The sequence below is a fragment of the Leptosomus discolor genome, chromosome 1 (genome assembly GCF_034619465.1).
Source record: "Leptosomus discolor isolate bLepDis1 chromosome 1, bLepDis1.hap2, whole genome shotgun sequence".
NCBI lineage: Eukaryota > Metazoa > Chordata > Aves > Leptosomiformes > Leptosomidae > Leptosomus > Leptosomus discolor.
In genome coordinates this window covers 175230309-175249397 of record NC_141391.1, presented here as the reverse complement: position 1 = coordinate 175249397, position 19089 = coordinate 175230309, and the positions used below count along the sequence as shown (strand labels likewise).

At 39.0% G+C, this 19089-nt stretch overlaps 1 protein-coding gene across 1 annotated transcript in view; it reads right to left on the bottom strand.

Moving 5' to 3' along the window:
* The window catches only part of PAWR (pro-apoptotic WT1 regulator), a 76461-nt gene that overhangs the window by 6930 nt on the left and 50442 nt on the right, over positions 1 to 19089 (bottom strand). Inside the window, exon 3 of the mRNA XM_086471459.1 lies at positions 7424 to 7458. Within this exon, the coding sequence (XP_086327585.1) occupies positions 7424 to 7458 (35 nt within the window). The remainder of the gene's footprint in view (positions 1 to 7423; positions 7459 to 19089) is intronic.

The window sequence follows — 19089 nt, the reverse complement described above, 5'->3', positions numbered from 1 at the left end:
GTATCAGCTGACTTTTCAGGAACTATGGATATGGCCTCTAAAGAACTGAAAGCAAACTGAAGTGAGAAAGTGACGTGGCCCAGCATACTAATTTTATGCTATTTCCAAATATTTTACTTCAGAACTTTGGTACACAGCAGTTTGTCATTAGTCAGTTGGTTGGCACTCGCTCAATAACTGGTGCTATGTTTTTTACTTTAGATCATGTGTCTATTCCTTAAAAATCACTGCCATGGAATCTGAACAGATAAGCATTGCAAGTGCACATAAGGTCATTTTTAAAAAAGCTTCTGAGTTCTCCATTATGATTGCTACATACAAAACCAGTGCTGATTCAAAAATAGATGAGAGAAGTCAAGCATTTTCGAAGTTACAAATTTAACAGTCACCTTCCCGTAGCCATTTTCTTCCTAATAGCAATGTTATTTACCTTCAATGTAGAATCTAATGAATAATTAAGAGCAGCAGAACAGAGTGCCCCGGGACCAGGTGAAGAGATACAGATCTTCTCCTCCTCAATCCACCAAAACCACACTTCTTAGACTTCGAAAATACACAGCTAAACAGCCAAAGACTAAAGGGTACTCTTGTTCAGTCTTCACCAGTAGAACTCAAAAGCCATCTGGACACGGCCCTGGGCAACCAGCTCTAGGTGGCCCTGCCTGAGCAAGGAGTTTGGACAAGATGCCTCCATAGGTCCCTTCCAACCTCAACCAATCTGTGATTCTGTGAAATCACACAGCTGAAATATGCATACGTCGGTTTGCTAGAGCACTTAGGAAAAGAATGAAAAGCACTATGAGTATCCCTACAACATTTCCTTTAAAACACAGAAGAGCATATGATTAGTGTGTTCATTTAACAGTTTTGCATTTCATAACTCTAGAAAACCCCTCCTGGCAATGTGCAAATCTAGATGGATACACTGCAAATCAAAAGCAGGAGTATCTGGCAAAAGGATGTCTTTTCATGGATATAAATATTGTTTTGCTCCAGTATGTGTGAAGTTTCCAAGGCACACTGACACAATTGTAAGGAATTTTGTAGCTTAATGTTATTACCATATTTAGCATTGTTTATTCTTCATCTAGAAGATCTTTTAAAAAAACACTTCTAGGACCGGATACGTATGTTGCAACACAACATAAGAGAAATAGTTCAGCTTAACTCTATAATTTCTAGATTATTTAGCTTCCCGAAAGATGTTTTGGTTTGTGTTATTAATGTCTCAAGGACAGATCACACAAAAAAGGATCAATTTTTCACCACTCAAAAATGAACCCTCTTGCCAATATACTAGAATATCTCAACTCAGCTCCAGTAAGCAATATTGGCAGATGCTCCTACAGGAAAGTTAGAAGAAAGAATACCTAGATAGGAAGGGTTTCCTTAATACTGAAAATAAAGATATTTTCTGTATTTTCCCTGAAACTCACACTCAAAAATTTCCTCACATATTCCACTAGGGAGCAGACCCTACTGAACACAGGCCTTTTCAGTATTGGAAAGTACACAGGATATATCATGAAGACTTCTAGGAAACAGGATTTAAAAATAATACAAGGAGGCATTAGTACGTAACCTAACACAAGAAATGTGACAGATAAAAAGTTCATTATTTTGGCTGTTATAACCACTGTCCAGTACACAGCAACAGCAAAAAAGGCACCATCTGAGACACAATAATCTTTTGCAAAGAATGGAATTTTAGTCTTCAGATACTATTTCACTTTGTGAGTCTTAAATAAGAAAAAAAAACCCTTACCTAGAATAACAGTATCACTGAACTTGGTGTCTATGCTTTACTAAGAGAAAATACCTATCAACTAGCCCCAACAAAGGTATCGCTATGGAAATAAACTTGTACTTTTAATATCCATAAAATATATTCATTTTTATATATTTATATTATATTTTATATAATATATTTTATACTTATAAATATGTAGCAACAATAGTACTACTACTACTCATCTGTCCAAACTGAAGAGCTTGTGTACCACTAAGAAAACAAACTGGGTTTATGCCTTCTTTTGGAGGAGAGGGGGAAAAGTACCTGCATGTGGCAGCAGAACCCATTTACTTTGAGACTGCAACTGAAACCTTACTTCCTCTATTTCCTAATTGTATAAAGGTTAACAAATATTTGCAACTTGGAAGCTGCTGGAATCTCATGAAAGGTTTGAAAGAAAATACAGTCTATTGTCAGTAGATGTACATTCAGTAAAAGTGGTCATTAGCACCAGAAGAAAATGATAGGAGTCTGCAAGTTGAGAAAATTCTGAGTCACTGCTCAAGAATGCAATTCAAACAAAATGTATGCCACTTTTTAGCACTCAAGTAGCTTACGCAAATGACTGTTTCAACACTTGCAGTTGAAACATCTAGCCAAAGGCTACGGCTGCAGGAAACAGTATTTTTAAAATTATTTTTCAAGAAGAGTATCCGAGACTGTATTTGCAGCCATATGTACACTGGATCCGAGCGCCCAGCCGGCCAGTAGCAAACGAGAATGCATCTGGATAGAAAGATCCCTCACTACTGCTTCAAAAAGGTATGTTTGGCAAGATGTTTAACAACATTCAACTACTTCTTCCATCAGCTTGCTTTCAATTAGCCACTATCAAAACCTCGTTTTAAATGTGTATTCCTGCACTAGAATGCTGAAAACAGAAAACACTTTTGCAACTTCAGAAGATTTGCTTTGTTGAAGTTTTTTTCTTGCTGTACATAAATAAAAATCATATAGTGAAATCAACCCACATCGCATTTTGACTACTCTTACACAGAAACAGAAGTTTCGTTTCAGAACTGTGTTCTAGTAATTTCCTTTAATATAAAATAAAATCAGTTATGCATACAGGGGCAGGTTTAACAGCAATGTTACTGAAAGGTGGAATACTTCTTGCTCCTTCCAATGCCTCTTTGGTTTTTGCAATGTTTTCCTGAAGAACTGTCCAAACTGCAACTTCAACCAATTAAAATCACTCAGTCAAAACCAGATTTCACTGATTTCAACTACAATACATGTATTTTTATTGCCAGAATCTTGTAACTATACTTGATTTGGAAACTCCTAATTAATTATGTCACTGAAATCCAGCCAGTTGCCAACAGCTTCTTTGGAAGAATGAGCAAAAGACAGTATTTCTAAATAGGCCACCTTGGACTTCTGTTACTTCAGACTGCTTGAGGCAAGTCCATGGCTTTCAAAGCTGAGCTAAAGGACAGGCAGTCTTGTCTTCTCTACAGCTGCACACTCCTAGCCTCCTCCACTTTTCCTGGCTCTGGCCATTCAAGGAGCTGATGCAGCAATCCAGCAGCCTGGCAAAGGAAGCCACGGACTTTCAGCCACAGTGGCTCCCTGAAGCATCACCCAGTCCAGCTGCATGAGCACTGGCACAAGGGACAGTGAGCAACTGCAACTGGCTCAACTCAGACCACCAAAAACTTCTGCAGAAATAAACCTTAAGTGTTTCTGCCTTCTTGTAACATCAGCATTGGCTAAAAAGGGAGTACAAAAGGCAAGAAAAGCACCTTGAGTGACCCCTGTTTATTTTAAGTGTTCATATCTGCACAGTAGTGGTCCAAGTAACAAGCTAGATGAGACAACGCTTCAACAGTCAAGCCTCGCTGCAAAATTCCCAAACACAGGCAAACAGGCAAGTCTGGGCATAGTGTTATGAAACAGTATTTTGCAGCTGTATTTTTTTTTTTTTTTTGAATTAGTGAGACCAGGGTTAGTATGAAGGAATGTAAATTGTTATAGTTTAAGCTTTGTAGTAAACTAAAAAAACTGAGCAAGAGCATTTCAGCAGCACTCTTCCTTCAGAGCATCTCTAGAGTGTTCTGAAGCACTAGCTGCTTCTCTTCTTGTGATCTTTTCTTCTTCCTCAGTTATTTTTCAACTCTTCCACGAATGTTAAACTCTAGTACAACGCAGTCTTTCAGAATTAGTGAGCAAGGGTACCTGTTGGGTTCCATGTTAGTGTGCCGTACTATCCTAAAAGAGGGGAAAAAACCTCTGACATTTTGTCTGGAAGCCACAAAGCCATACCATATTGTATTCATTTCCACTAATAAACAAACTTATGAGGGGAACACACCCCTGAACCACTAAGAGATTTTAATCTAACTCTTTCTGCAAACTGATCCAGCCTGATCTGTCTGATCCACGAACCGTGCAAAAATCTTCTGAGTTATTTTAAGTACTGATTTGCAAGGTTTTCTTTTCAATTTAAGACATTTCTGAAAAAGAAGCTAAATTGGTTCAAAAGCTAGTAGACAGTCTTAAAAATAAGCTGCTAAAACAAACTCTCTGTGCTTACAAATATATTCCTATGCCCACATACATATCTTGCCTGTTACTTGCACACAAACTTTTTAGTTCACAGAACAAAAGAGAAACATAATTCATGTTTACATGTAGATTACACTCAAATATTTCAATAAACTTTGTCATTCTCTTGTTTGAGAGATCAGTGATAATACCAACTATGCTGATAGCATCAGACCTGAATCAGAAAACCATTCTTACTAATGGCAATGTGCTTGCTGCTTTAAAGTAACCACTCATAAAGCAGTGCAAAAACTGGTAGACCCAGTTGCAGCGATAGTAGTTTGGAATGGTCAAGATGAGGCATATCACATTATGAAAAGCTTTGAGAAAAATGAAAGATGAGAAAGATGGTACAGGCTATTACAACTGAAGGATACCTACACATTTTAATCACATGAAGCTCACAGTCAGGACAGATGGCTGATCAGAACTCCCAAATACTCTCATGAACATGTCCTGTGGCCTTCATGTCAGCATGACCTTGAAGATTCTGGTCATGCTTTTAATAGCTCTTACAGTTCCACTCCAGATCACAACAGAACTATCACTTTCTTTTGAAAATATTTTATGTGGTTAATCATGCAACTACAAAGGAACCCTTCCACAAATTTTTGGGGTCTATGTATGGACATTTTTGAAGTAAATTCAGAAGTCTACAATTATAGACTAAGATCCTCATCCCAAACTTTTATTTACTTTACTGCATAAGGAGACAGGCTCAGTTTGTCCCAGAAGAGGAGTAACACAATAGCAGCCAGCAGAGTTCATTTGTAAACATGTCTTCCAATCAATGGACACTCAGTGGAATGAGTTTCTCAGCAATCTCCTATAAATGTTTACACATGGATCGTGGCATCCATATAAGGTAAAGTCACCAGTGTGTCTGATTAAACAGGTAGTAAAATCTGTGCAATTCCTTGAGCCCTGGAACATACTGAGAGAACAGTGATTCCATGAGAACACACAGCACAGATCCTTCTTCTCTGCTCTTAATTCTCTCCAGTCCTGTCCTGTCAGGCTCGTGAAGTCGGGTATCTCAATGCAGACATGAAAACAGCTATATGGGAAGGGAAAGGGAAGGTACTGAAAACCAGGATGGTATTGATAACTAGAAATCATACGAGGACAGAGGATGGACAAAAAACAGGAAAAAACCCTGTAGAAATCAGGAAAAAACCCCAAACAAAGAGAAGACTAGGACCTCAATGGTTAAATAGAAGGATGTAAGAGAATGGGGGAGGGAGAGGAAAGGCTTTCTAACTGGGCTAAGAAATCGAAATCAGTGAACTGAAGAAAAATTTTGAGATGAAGAGATGTCACTTCTGATGAGGAACAACTGAGGAAGAGGGAGAAGGCAAAAGAGAAGGGGTAGTAAAGATGGAGGAAAACAACCTGAAAATTTCTGGCAAATAATGCATTCTTTCCACGGGGGAAGGAGTCTATAAGAGAGCCCAAGACCTTAGGCAAATGTCTTTCACTTTTTCTGCCATATGTCTATAAAGTCTACTAGCAGTCTCTTCCCCACCCACAAAGCACTGATTACCTGTTGTCAGAGTAACACAAGTAACAGATTCAAATGGGATGTCAAAGTGGTTGATCCTATGTGAGAACATGCTTTGCTCTCAGTTTGCTTTGAAAACCTAAGAGAGGTCACCCAGAACTGTTAAAACCACATGAAGTTGAACATATTCAAGCCTTCAAGTAGCTTATGGTCTCAATTCAGCCTTTTGGCATTCACATTCCAAACAGCACAAATTCACACAAACAGAACAGCGTTTTCAGTTTCCAAAGGACTTCTGCTGTATTTGGGGCTTACGGAAGACCCAAGCGATCTGAATAAGAATTACTCTAGAGGAGGCGGTTTTCTGTAAGACCTTCCCTTACTGCAGATGTTGGAAGGGGCAAACAAGCCAAACATTGTCAGAATAGAAGAGGACTCTGGTCCTGACTCCTTTAGCACTCCCACCAGAAAGTGAAGCCACTGGAAGACATAATTTGTTCAAGTACTCTTACCTGAAAAATTACTTCAGGAGAGGTAGAAATTTTCCAATACAGAGGTAAATCAATAGATACTGTTAACTCTAATCACAGTGGGCATCGTATACCACATGGAGGTACAGTTAGAATAAAACCCACTTAGTATTTGTGAGCACTGGGCACTGTGCCGACTTCACAGGAAAATAATTCTTTGTTTTCAACACAAGTTTTGAAGACTATGTGAGTAAGACAGGTGGCAACATACAGAACAAAATACTGAAGAGCAGCTCACAGCAAGTCAGATTCCTCCTGAATGTGATGCTAGTCCCAAGGGTGAAAGTTGATGAACAAAGAATGTGTATCACATATAAGTAAAGCTGACTGAACAAAGACTGCACAAACAAGTCTTATTTTAGCATTTTCTAGCTTTGGAGTTTCCTATTTTTGCAATGCACACCAGAAGAATTAGCTTATTTTCAAATAAGATACAAATTTCTATTTATTACCACCCCACACACAACCAAGTTTTTGCAAGTGAGTATATACAGCATGTGAACAGAGTAAAGATAAGGTTTATGAAACCCACAGAGCACTGTGACACATACCACCAAGTATTCGGCAGATACAAATAGCAACAAAATTCTGCACGGGGACTGAAGAGGAACTGGAGACTGAACTAAAATGTGTTTGAGTATAAAGAAAGTAATCATGAAATTACAGTTATTAAGGTTGTGACAATAAGTCCACCCTTTCTCCAATGACAAAACTATTAAAAACACCCCTACAGCAATAAAAAGCATCACTCAACCAGGTTTACGAGACCTCAGAAACGTAAATATAAAAGACAGCACCAGAAAGCTAAGAAATCTAAATCGTAACAGGATAGGTTATTACTTTTTACAGTTAGGGTGGAGAGACACTGCAACAGGTTGCCCAGAGAAGTTGTGCATGCACCCATCACTGGAAATGTTCAAGGTCAGGTTGGGTTGGGCTTTGATGTCTATAGTAGCGGTACGATGGCCTCTACCACAAACACCCACTTAATCAGCTTTATTTCTGGCACAACTATGTATGTAAAGAAATTTGTGGTGTACAAACATCTCATACCTTTTATACCTGCTTGAAACCATCCTGGAGGAGTCCTAAAAGAAACAGAAAGGAAAAACTAATTAACATTTTTCTTGTATTTGTACTTTCAAAACACTTTATCACTCCATAGAAAATGAAGCCTGCAGTTAAGAGTAGGAGGCCCATACCTCGGACAGCTGCTGTACAACTCAGTTTCGTACTATTCTGCTGTGAAGAATAGTCAGAATACCAGGATTACTGTCACTGAGTTACTGCCTCTGAACACCAGCTCAGAACCCTTCAACAACAGCTTCTAGTTAAATCTTAAAACTGGATGCACTTAATCCATCCCCCAGCATCCATAACACGCAGCTTACCAAAACAGCACACACCCTGCCACCAATACGCCTTCACTACCACTACTGATATGGAAATGCTTGTGCACTTTGATAGCTGTTCATCTACTTGTCCAAGAGCAGCAGAGCAAAACTGCTGCGATTCTTCGGCAGCACTGCTGTCCTTCTAGACGGAACAAAAACTGAGCCAGCACATAGTCAGGGTTGAGACCCAAATCAACGTATTATGTATCAGCTGAGTCACAGTACCTACAGGTATACTCCTTGCCACGCTAACCCAGGTGCTGCAACCTCTTTCACCTCAGTTTCACTAAGGCTAACTGAAGCAGTCTTCTCCTGGCATTTGCTATTAAGGAAACGTGGATGTTTCATGCACTCAAGTGTCAGACAGTGACTTGTCAAGCTACAGTAAGTCAATTTTTAAATCACTGCTTTCTAAGCACTTGCAGAGGCTTAATGCATTCTGACTACAAGCAAAGAATACTCTGTATCTCCTTTGATTGCTATTTGGAAATAAGCTGAACTGAAAAAGCAAGAAACAGAACACATTTTAAATAAGAATACAGATTTCAAATACAAGTTTAACAGTGCAAGAGCTGTGCATCTGGCCCTTCAAAAGACAGGTACATGGATTACTCGCAGATTACAAGTCTTATATTTTTTCTAGCTAAGGTAAAGAATTTCATTACTTTTCACATTCCCACAATGCAGCAAGATGCTTTCACTAAGATTACATTTTGTTTAGAGTGTTTTGTTTGTTTTATTTTTAATTCGAAAAAAATCCATTGCGCTGGCTCTGTAAAGATGGAAATGGAAACAAAAAGGACAGTGGGGGAAAGGGCTCACTTATTGTTACACAATCCCTGGAAAAACATCAATGCTTTATGTACAAATGAGAAAAACCGGAAGAATATATTTGCATCAATAATGCTATGCTTGTAACTTCCCAATACCAGTCTGATCACATAAAAAAATCAAGACATGTTTCAACTGGTAAACGATGGCTCAGATTAGACAAGAGTTAAGTCCATAAATATTTTTTACTATGTTGTAAGAAGAACATGAACCAATTACTTTAGTCATAAACAAAACTCCCTCCAGCATGAGCAAATATTGGGTAAAAAGTCAGGAAATAATATTTAAGGAGTTAAAGAACTGAACAATTGACTTTACTGAAAAAAATAATAGCAAAGCATGAAATTCTATTTATGACACTAACTGCAGACAAATGAATAAATGAGTTCTCAAAACACAATGCAAGAGAAATTCCATCCACTGAAAACCCTACAAAACATTACACTACCTTCAACGATCAGTGCATTAATGTCTTTGTGAGTAAACAAGCTAAAAAAATAGGATTAAAATATTATTATTTTATTATAGAAAATAAAGTTGACAAAAATATTTGCATTGTAGAAAGAAAACTTGACCTTAAAGTGCATTTTATTTTATGAAGCATTTTCAACTTCTGCAATATGTGCTACATTTGCCCTAATATAAGCAGAACAACACTATTCAACAAAGTTAAGCAATGAGGATTCTTTAAAGAAACCCACAAAGTGGTGTAAAATTGCTGTTTTAACACTGATAACTATTTTATCATCAGTAACAGTACCTGAAAAGAGGCAATTCACAGCTATGAAACAGCAATTTAATTTCACCTCTAAAAGGGCAAGGAAACAAAATTTTAAAAGTCATGGCAATAGGGGGAGGTTTCTGAGGACTGGAAGGAAGTAAACGTCACTCCTATCTCCAAGAGGAAAGATCCAGGGAACTACAGGCCAGTCCTTACCTCAGTCCCCGAGTAGGTGACGCAACAAATCCCAAAGGACAACCTGCTGAAATCAGCACAGGTATATGAAGGGCAAATCATGCCTGACTGACCTGACAGCCTTCTACAACGAGATGACTGGTTCAGAGGATGAAGGGAGAACAGATGACATTTATCCTGATTTTAGCAAGGCTTTCAATACCTTCCCAAAGAACATATGTACAGGCAAACTGCTGAAATATAGACCAGGAGAGTCAACTGTGAGGTGCAGTGAAAAATGACGGGACTACTGGGCCCAAAGGGTTGTGGACAGTAGCACGAAGTCCAGCTGGATGCCAGTGACTTAGCAGGGGTTGACAGAGGGGCCAGTACTGTTTAACATCTTCATTAATGACCCGAATGACGGGACAAAGTGCACCCTCAGCAAGTTCGCAGACTACACCAAACTTGGATGAGTGGTTAATAATACATCAGGTGGCTGTGGTGCCATGCAGAGGGACACTGACAGGCTGGAAAACAGGCTAACAGACCTCGTGAAGTGAAACGAGAGAAATGTGAAGTCTTGCACCTGGGGAGGAGTAATTCCAAGCACCAGTACAGGCTGCAGATGGACTGGAAAGCTGCTGTTCAGGAAAGGACCTTGGGGTGGACACCAAGTTGAACATGAGCCATCAACGTGCCCCTGCAGCAAAGAAAGCCAATGGCATCCTCAGGATGCGATGCCAGCAAGTCAAGGGAGGTAACCCTTCCCCTCTGCTCAGCCCTGGTGAGACCACAGCTGGAGTGCTGGGTCCAGTTCTGGGCTTCTCAGTATGAGAAAGACATACTGGAGAGACTATAGCAAAGGGCCACACAGATGATTAAAGGTTTGGAATATCTGACACATGAGGAAAAGCTGAGAGTGCTAGGAATGTTCAGCCTGGAGAAGAGAATGCTCAGGAGGTATCTCACCAATGTGTATAAACACCTGATGGGGTAATAAAGATAGAGTCATGTTCCGTTGTGCCCAGAGAAAGGATGACGGACGATTGACAGAAACTGAAGTACAGGAAATTCAATTTAAATGTAAGAAAATACTTTCTTATCGTGAGATTAAACACTGCAGCAGGTTGTCTACAGAGGTTATGGCGTTTCTGTCCACAGAGATAATAAAAACCCAACTGGCCACAGTCCTGAGCAATTTGCTACAGTTGACCCTGCTTCGTCCACAATGGTTGGACTAGAGACTTCATGAGATCCCTTCCAGCCTTAATGATTCTGTGCTTCTACTCTGCTCATCTAAGTTTTCCACGGGCATTCTTCTCTCAGCTTCATGAGTTTAAGTGAACACATATCTAACATCTGGCAGCCTCAGAAGATTTCATTCTACCCTCTAATACCATTACCTAGAGACTTGCCTATCTAAACTTTTACATACAGAGGACTGTAATGGTCTGGTTTTTAGTTTTAAGACAGTCAGCAATAACTGACAAGGTGATTTGACTCTGATGTAGGTGAAGTAGTTTCATCTAATACGTTAAGATACACGTTCACTGTATATGAAAACTGAAATGCTGTATCAGTAATATCAGTCTTGGTGGTGATGGTCTTAGAAACACCCTGGTTGCCCCATTAGCCACAGACAAGTGGTTCAACTCTCTTTTTAAGCTTGGATGGAGAGAGAGACACACATAGATGACCGGGTCAAAATTTTCCCTAATGGTCTGTAGATACAACTCTTGTCAATAAATTAGGAACTCTGGGCTCTAAGCTTCCTCAGTCTTTATTTTTTAAATATCTTCTTCTCCAGGAAAATGCTGAAGACTTGAGGTTATGGCCATGCTTCCTGGTGAACGTAAGCCTCTGCTTATGGTGAAAGGCAGAATTCATGAGAAAGGGAGAATTTGCACATGACATTGCAGCCTAGTGAAGCACACATACCCTGGTACAAAGAAATCTCTTTATCTTGGATGCTTGTTTTCTACTCTAGACACCAAAGGGATTCAATGTATGCATTGCATACCCTCAAATTTGCTAAGATCTTTTCATATAGTAAATGCAAATATAAGCTGTAAAGCAATTTATATACATAGACTTGTACATTTACCTCAAGAGGAGGCTTCTAAAAGTTTGGCAGTACTATTCAGAAAAGCCAGTTCTTCAGAAAAAGAAAGCTGGGAAAGCAAACAAATGCTCAGAGACAAAGTACACAGCAAATACTCTCATTTGCTAAAAATGACAGCTGTTAAAATAATTTTAAAAACCCCAACAATTAACTAGCCCTTTCTAACAGACGTTTCTATAGCAAGTATTCGTGGTTTTTATTTTTTTAGTTAAAACTGACTACGAACAAAACGTTAAAAATACACACTGATGTATAAAACCAATTTCCTCTAATAACCAAATTAATACTGCAGATTTGGTAAATTGTGACCTTTTTTTTATTTTGGAATCTCTAATGTAAATGCAAACCGATCATTCTTTAAAGTGATGATGCAAGCACTGGAGACATACATTATTTATCTCTGTTCTCACGTTATGAAATTGATTTTGTGTGTTATTTATCCAAAAGTTGCTGGGAACAGGAAAATATGTAGTCATACTATAAACAACATTATTTTGTCTATTAATCAAAAATAAATATAAGCTTTCTAACCATTCGGAAGCTCTTAAAATAAGGCAAACATCTCTTATAATTAAAAATCTTGTCTCCTCCACTTTTGGAGAAGAGAAGGTTGGCAGGAAGTGAGGAAAGGGATGGAGAAAGGAGGGAGATCCTGTTCCGCAAAAGAATTAACCTAAAAGAAGATTATTAGGCATGTATATAAACAATCATTGACAAATCTTGCTTATATACTTTAATATTTTCTAAACTCTGAGTTTTAACTCATGTTTAAAATATCTAGTCATTACTATACAAAAAGAATGATTTGTCAAAATAATTGTTTATGAGCAATGAAGAAATCAGTTTATTTGAATGTCTCCCTTTAAAAAAGGAATTCTCTTTACTGCCTGTGGAAATCCTGAACACAAAAAGCAGTCAGTAAAGAAGCAACCCATAACAATTCTGCTAATGATTTCCTTCATACTGGTGAAAAAACATTGCTGCCAAAGACATCTAACAACATCAGTTCTTCATCCAGGGTTGAAATCAAACGCTCGTTTCAACACAGTATTCAAACCACAGCTTTAAAACTACTTTTACTTCCTGCACATGATCTCTGGCAGCTTGCATTACCTTTTAACAGTATATATATAATAAGTTACATAATCAAGTAGTCTTGGTCTTGCTCCATCTCAAGTGGGAGTTCAAAAACCCTGCAGACTGACATACATCAGCATTGCTCCAGAAAATTGTCCATGCTCCCTTTTCATCATGTCTAGAAAAGTGCTTGTGCAGCCACATATTAACGCAGGACAGGGTGTGATCCATGTGCAAATAACCAAAGAAAAAGCAAAGATTTGTCTCATTCCAAATGAGCTCCTTCATCTGACTCACCCCACAGCCTAACACCCCCACACCTGCTGCACAAGAGAAAGAAAATGTGTAAGGGCGGAAAAGGCAGCCAAGATCATTAATGAAACCATTTACTGCCAATTAAATTTCTGTCAAGCTAGGATGCAAGCAACTTTGCTACCTCCCCTCTCTGCTCCTGGCTCATCTTGGTATTTCATCTGGCCAATAGAGAGATTACATAAATAAGCTGGTCATCAGGCTTTAAATAAATAAAGTTGTCTGTGTTTACAAGTGTCTGATAGAGATTTCCAGATGTTAAACTAACCCTACCGTTACAAATCCGCTAGTTAAAATGCACTAACAAACATTGTTTTTAAACATGTACAAACTCTGGAGTCAGCTGGACTATGAAAACGGTTCACTGGAATTCCTTGAAAGACTACTTAAAAGTTTCACAAACAACTAAAAGCAAATCACCTGGATCAAATTGGGCTGCTAGGGTATGCTGGTATATACACTGGTATGTAGAATACATGAAGTGTTTTAGAATTTGACTATACACTAGTGTAAATTATGACTACATAATGATACACTTGCAACATGCAAGGTTAAATTTTGGCTGAAATTAGGCCATCAAACCAATTTATTTTTTCATATGCAATACAAATTATAGGCTTCCTAAAAAGTTTCTTATACGTTCTTCAAGATGTGAGCAAATACAACTTCACTGCATGGAGGAAGGAGGTCTATGGCTGGGGTTTCTTGCTTTTTTATATATCAAGGAACAGATAGATTCTATCTCCATCCACCCATCAAGTTAACTCCAACCTCCTTCATGAGTCACGTGTTGAGTAACTACATCTACTTTCTTCTTACTTTCAGCAGAACTTCACATTGCCATTTCCTTGGAAACAGCAGTTACACATCTTCTGCAATGCAGACAAAGTTTCATTCAGATATTAAAGTGAGATAACATCTGAATGCTTGACAACTGAAAGGCAACCTGATCCTAATACAAACCAGGAATAACTGTAGGTGTGAAAAGTAGGAGAAAGAAAGATGAAATACACTTCTTCCTCCTCCCATCAAAATTCCCCAAAAGCAAGCATCTCTCAGGAGCAATACAGCCATGGAGATACCATTTAATTTCCATGCTTGATTCTAAACCCCTTGAAAACTTCTAGAGATGTTTCTCATGGAACGCAACACAAATTAAATTTTGTATGGAAAGGCTTTCTCCACTGGGGGCGGCGGGGTGGAGGGGGGGTGGGCGGCGGCGGATGAGGAAACTGCTACTCATTATTTCCACAGAAACTATTCTTCCAGAAGCACTCTAAGGTGCTTTCAATAAGCTTAAAGCAGCAACTGTACCACTTAACTACTTGCACTTTCTAGACATCTACTTGGACAGAATACTTGTACATACAAAACCATCCCACGCTGCTTCCCCTCCCCCTTATTCTCCTAGGCACCAAGATTTTATGTCTATTTCCTAGATTCGTTCCATTTTATTTTTTCCTGGTGTGGACTTCCTAGGTATGACCTTAAATGCATTTTACTCACCCAGTATATCTCTTTTATAAGCAGTCATTCTAAAAACGAGCTTTTACTTCTAAAACTGTTAAGAAAGCATGAAGTTATCACTGCCTATTAATCAGTTACAAAATAAACTGAAACAGGAATGTGGTAAGACTAAACCAAAACAAAAGCTGACCTACTGTTTTTAAACAGCCTGACAAAATTTTTCGTATTTTGATCTTCCTTTGATATGTACTCTGTCAAGTTCAAACCAACATATTTTAAAAGAACCTTGTTCAATTTAAAACCAACTGATCTTTTTAAAACATGCCATAATGAATAACACGTAACAGAATAAAACGTTGAGCTGGAAAAAGACAGTCCTACATTCTGGAGATTAAAAGTCAATTACCAGAACTATTTTGATATTGTGGCACCCAGATACTTAATTCCAGATCAGCAATACAGAACAACGTCTTCCACGTGAAGCAGTTGATATAGACAAGCAAGACCTAAAAAAAGTGTCACAGGGGAAAAAGGAGATACCCGTGCTAAAGAGGGGAGATTTACGGTTCATACTCTCCGGTCACATACTTCTGAAATGCTGGGCGATTGATTCAGGTAGGCATTTATAAAAGTGGAAAGGGAATGGCATTACTGTCCATACAAGGATGATGCTTTCTTTAGGAAAGAAGTTGTAAGAGAAAATACAAACATAAGTTAAGTAAGTAAATTAATCTGTTAAAGCATCTCCCTATGTTTTTTATTGAGAAAGACACTAAATGGAAGATCCAAAGAGAAGACATCTTCCTCCCCAGACACAGAGTAGCCCAAAAATCAACTAGGACAGCACAAGTTAGCAGTTCACTAGACTGACTTCGAATTTCCCAGGCCCTTTCACTGCAGCACATATGAAATCCGTGCATCTCAAGCAGGTTCCAGGCAGCCTCTCCTACCTCTTGACTTAAGCAACCCTTTGGGGAGAAAAGCTATTCACTTTCTTTTTTTAAAAGGGAAATCTGATAATACATCATTCTCTGTGATCTAAACTGCGGATGAATGATGTTCTAGGTGAAAACACTGCACTTCTCTTTACCTGACAGAGCAAAGCCTCAGTGAAGCACCGCACATCCAATACGCACGTGCGCAGGGCCTGCTCATGTGGCTGGTTTTGCGCTTCCAGAAGTCAGGAACAACGAAGACAACCACGCAAAGAACGCGTTCATAGTTCCCTACCTATGAACTCCGGCTCAGCACTGGCCTCATCTGGCTCCTGAGGAGTGACTCAAACATTCTCACACCCAGCCGGCCTGGGCACTGCACCCGCAGACACAGGCATGCCCCTTTCTGAGCCCAGCCGAGGGGGAAGCATGGTTCAAAGGCACTTGAGTGCCTCGAAGAAGAGCCAGCCAGGCTGCAGCACAGGCAGCAACACCAAACTCCGCTACAAACACATTCATACTATCCTGACCTACTGAAATACGTTCGCACCATGTTCCCAAAAGTATTCTGTAGTACAGGCACTATCTATCTCTCATTACTTCACAGCTACTCCAACTATTAATTACCCGTCCAATTGTGAAGAAAAAAATCAAATATTTTAGTAAACCAAACATTAAGCTGTGGCACAATTTTAGGTCAGACTTATTCTATAACATGGAATAATTTAAAAATCTTAACATAAGGGTTTTTATCTGTTCTTACATAATTCCACAGTTGAAAACGTATGAATGTTTTCTAAGAAGAAAAACTCATTAGAATATGCAAATTCATGGTGGTTCTTTGCCTAAAAACCAGTATGAACTAAATCTAATGCCTAATTTTTTGGGCTACCAACATGGCCAAGAAGCAGCCCAATATAAACCTATTTGTATTTTTAGACAAACAAATGGAGGATTTTAAAGTTTCTCAGTTCTTATAGTTCACCAGTATCTCTTAATCAGCTTTAAAACAGATGTTAATAACACAGAATCACAAAATGGTTATGGCTGGAAGGGACGTTATATTTACATACATACTTACATGTAACTATTTTTATACAATATCTTCCCCTGTTACGTTGTAGCACATTTTCATGTTGATTGATAAACATAGTCACGTGATTTAAGTAAGACTATAGCAAGTTCACAATGTCCCAGAGGATTCAAAATTATTACCTATAACTTGTAAAGTAAAATAAACCAGGTGAAAATTTGCTCAGAAAAAAGAGACACCAACATGAGAGAAAGTGAAAGAAATAAAGTGAAAATATTATTTCCACCTAGTGATCAACGTGTGTAGTGAACTAAACTGCAAAGGGGTGGGGAAAACAACAACAAAAAAATCCAAAACAAAAAAACCCACATAAAACAGAAAACAAAACCAAAAAACCCCAAAACCCCAAGAAAACAGATTGGAAAAACAAATTTCAGTCAGGGAAAAGTTAAGTGTCCTTAACTCCATTCACTTAAATGGACCTTAACGTTACTTTTTTTACAGCCTCATCTACTACCTTTAATATGTAATTAATAAGGACTTCAAACAAGAACTAACATAGACATGCTAAAACGCCTGGGTGCAGCTGAGAAGTACTCTTCCTGTGAAGCCAAAGGAGTCATGACTCATCTGCCTGTTACATAGAGCCAGGAGACCAGAGAGAAACACTCCAAGAATGTCTACAGAATTAAATCAGACATCTAAACAGGAAGGTATGTATCTTCAATTCCTACCCATGAAGAAATCTATCAAAAATGTTAGGTAAGAAGAAAAAATTAAAGAAATACTTGCAGGTAAAACAAATAACTCCCGGAGAAGTCAAGTATCATCAAGAAGAAAACAGATCTCAAAAATAAATACTCCACATCAATACTCTAAAGCACTTGACAGGGGGGGCTCCTCCATGTGCCATGTGGTGTCTCTAAGAGGTAATAATCCGTAGTTTACCTCCCCAGTCAAAAGCTTCTGAAATAATGTGAGGGCTGAACTACACTACAGCCCAAAGCAGTGTTTTCACAGTATGAAACCCAGGCCTGTGTTACACACCCCAGCGTGTTGATTAAGGGCATGCAGCTGCTTCTGAGCTAGCAAAGGTTGGTAATGTCATCGTAGCACTACTCAGGCAGCCAAACCTGGTGCTGGGATGTTCATACTACCTGCGAGGACTGGTTCCTGGCACATTACTCCTCAAACAGTCCCCAGGTACGATATAGGAGAGCATTAGGTAGCATGAACTAAAACCACACCAGAAAACCTTGCTAATAATTAAGCCATAGCCTCTATCAGCAGTGCAGCAGTTAAGCTCACACCCAGGTCTTGCTCTTTTTAGCAGTATAAACTTAGTCAGACAGTCTCCACCAAACAACTCTCAATTCCAGATTCCCCTTCCTTTCTGAGCCATCATGTTAATCACACCAGACTACAAGGATGTAGAGAAGCAGGCTCCCCTCACCGATCCACTATGGAACTGGAACATGCAGCTTCTAAACGCACAAGCACATCTGAGTAACTACGACCACAATATTCTCTAACTTAGTATGAATAACACAAATGTATGATCCACTTACAAAAGTGTTTCTCAGCTATTTCTACGTCTATTTCTGCAAAGCTCTGTAAGTTTCTCCTCCTCTTCCTGCAGTAGTGAGTACCTTCTCTCCCCGCTCCACCCTAACCAAAAGACATGCAAGCAGTGATCCCCTCGGTCCGTGTAGATTCTTGCAGAAGAGCGTCCTCCCTATTCTGTACACTTTCCACAAGAACTTGTTACTTCATTATCTAGGCTTCAGACTTGTTCTCGGCATGAAAGCAGTGTTAACTAAAACTCTCTCTTTAGAAGAGAATAGCAGAAAAGTGCAGAAATCAGGAGTATTACCATACTTCACAGAAGCTTTTGATATCCATTAGGCCGTGTCTTCTATTTGTACATGCAGATAAGGCAGGAAGTCCTTCCTTGTGCAATGAATTTGTATTTACCTAAGGACTCCTCTTCCCACAGAAACCACAGCTACAGTGTATCATCATACTCTGTGGGATCCCATTCTTCCCCCCCCCCAATAAATTTTAAGAGAAGACTGGGAGGAGATACCCATTTAGATATCAACATTTTTGACAGCTGAACAGAATTTCCATATTGACTCTTTCAGAGACAAAACAATCTTCTCAAACCAGCATTCAGTTAGCCAAGTTAAAAAGTGATGCTAGTCCAAAAAAAGAAAGCATTTGTGAAAATTAATTCCTTCCCAGGAGGTCCCTACTGACTGCTCAAAACGTCAGCTGGGAATTTGAGAAACTGCTTCATACTCCTTATGGCCGAATAAAGCCTCCAAACCAGTGTAACGCCAGCTAACACACCAGCTTATGCAGTTCTGCAGCATAGCTTCCTGAACTCAACAGTGAAAGAAACAAACAGTGCCACAAAACAAGCACCTGCTCATACAGGCCGAGTACAGAGCAGTAACATCTGTAGGCAAGAAAAAAAAAAAGAGAGAGAAGTAAATAAAGCTCCCCCCCTCCTGTAAAATCTTAATGGAAGGATCACAACCTAACTTGAGAGAAACTACAAGGAAGAAATCAGGACTTACACATTTTGCTTGCCACTTGGTCTGCACAAGGTCTTAGAAGGTACCTGAAGAGCAGGTCGTGCTGAAAA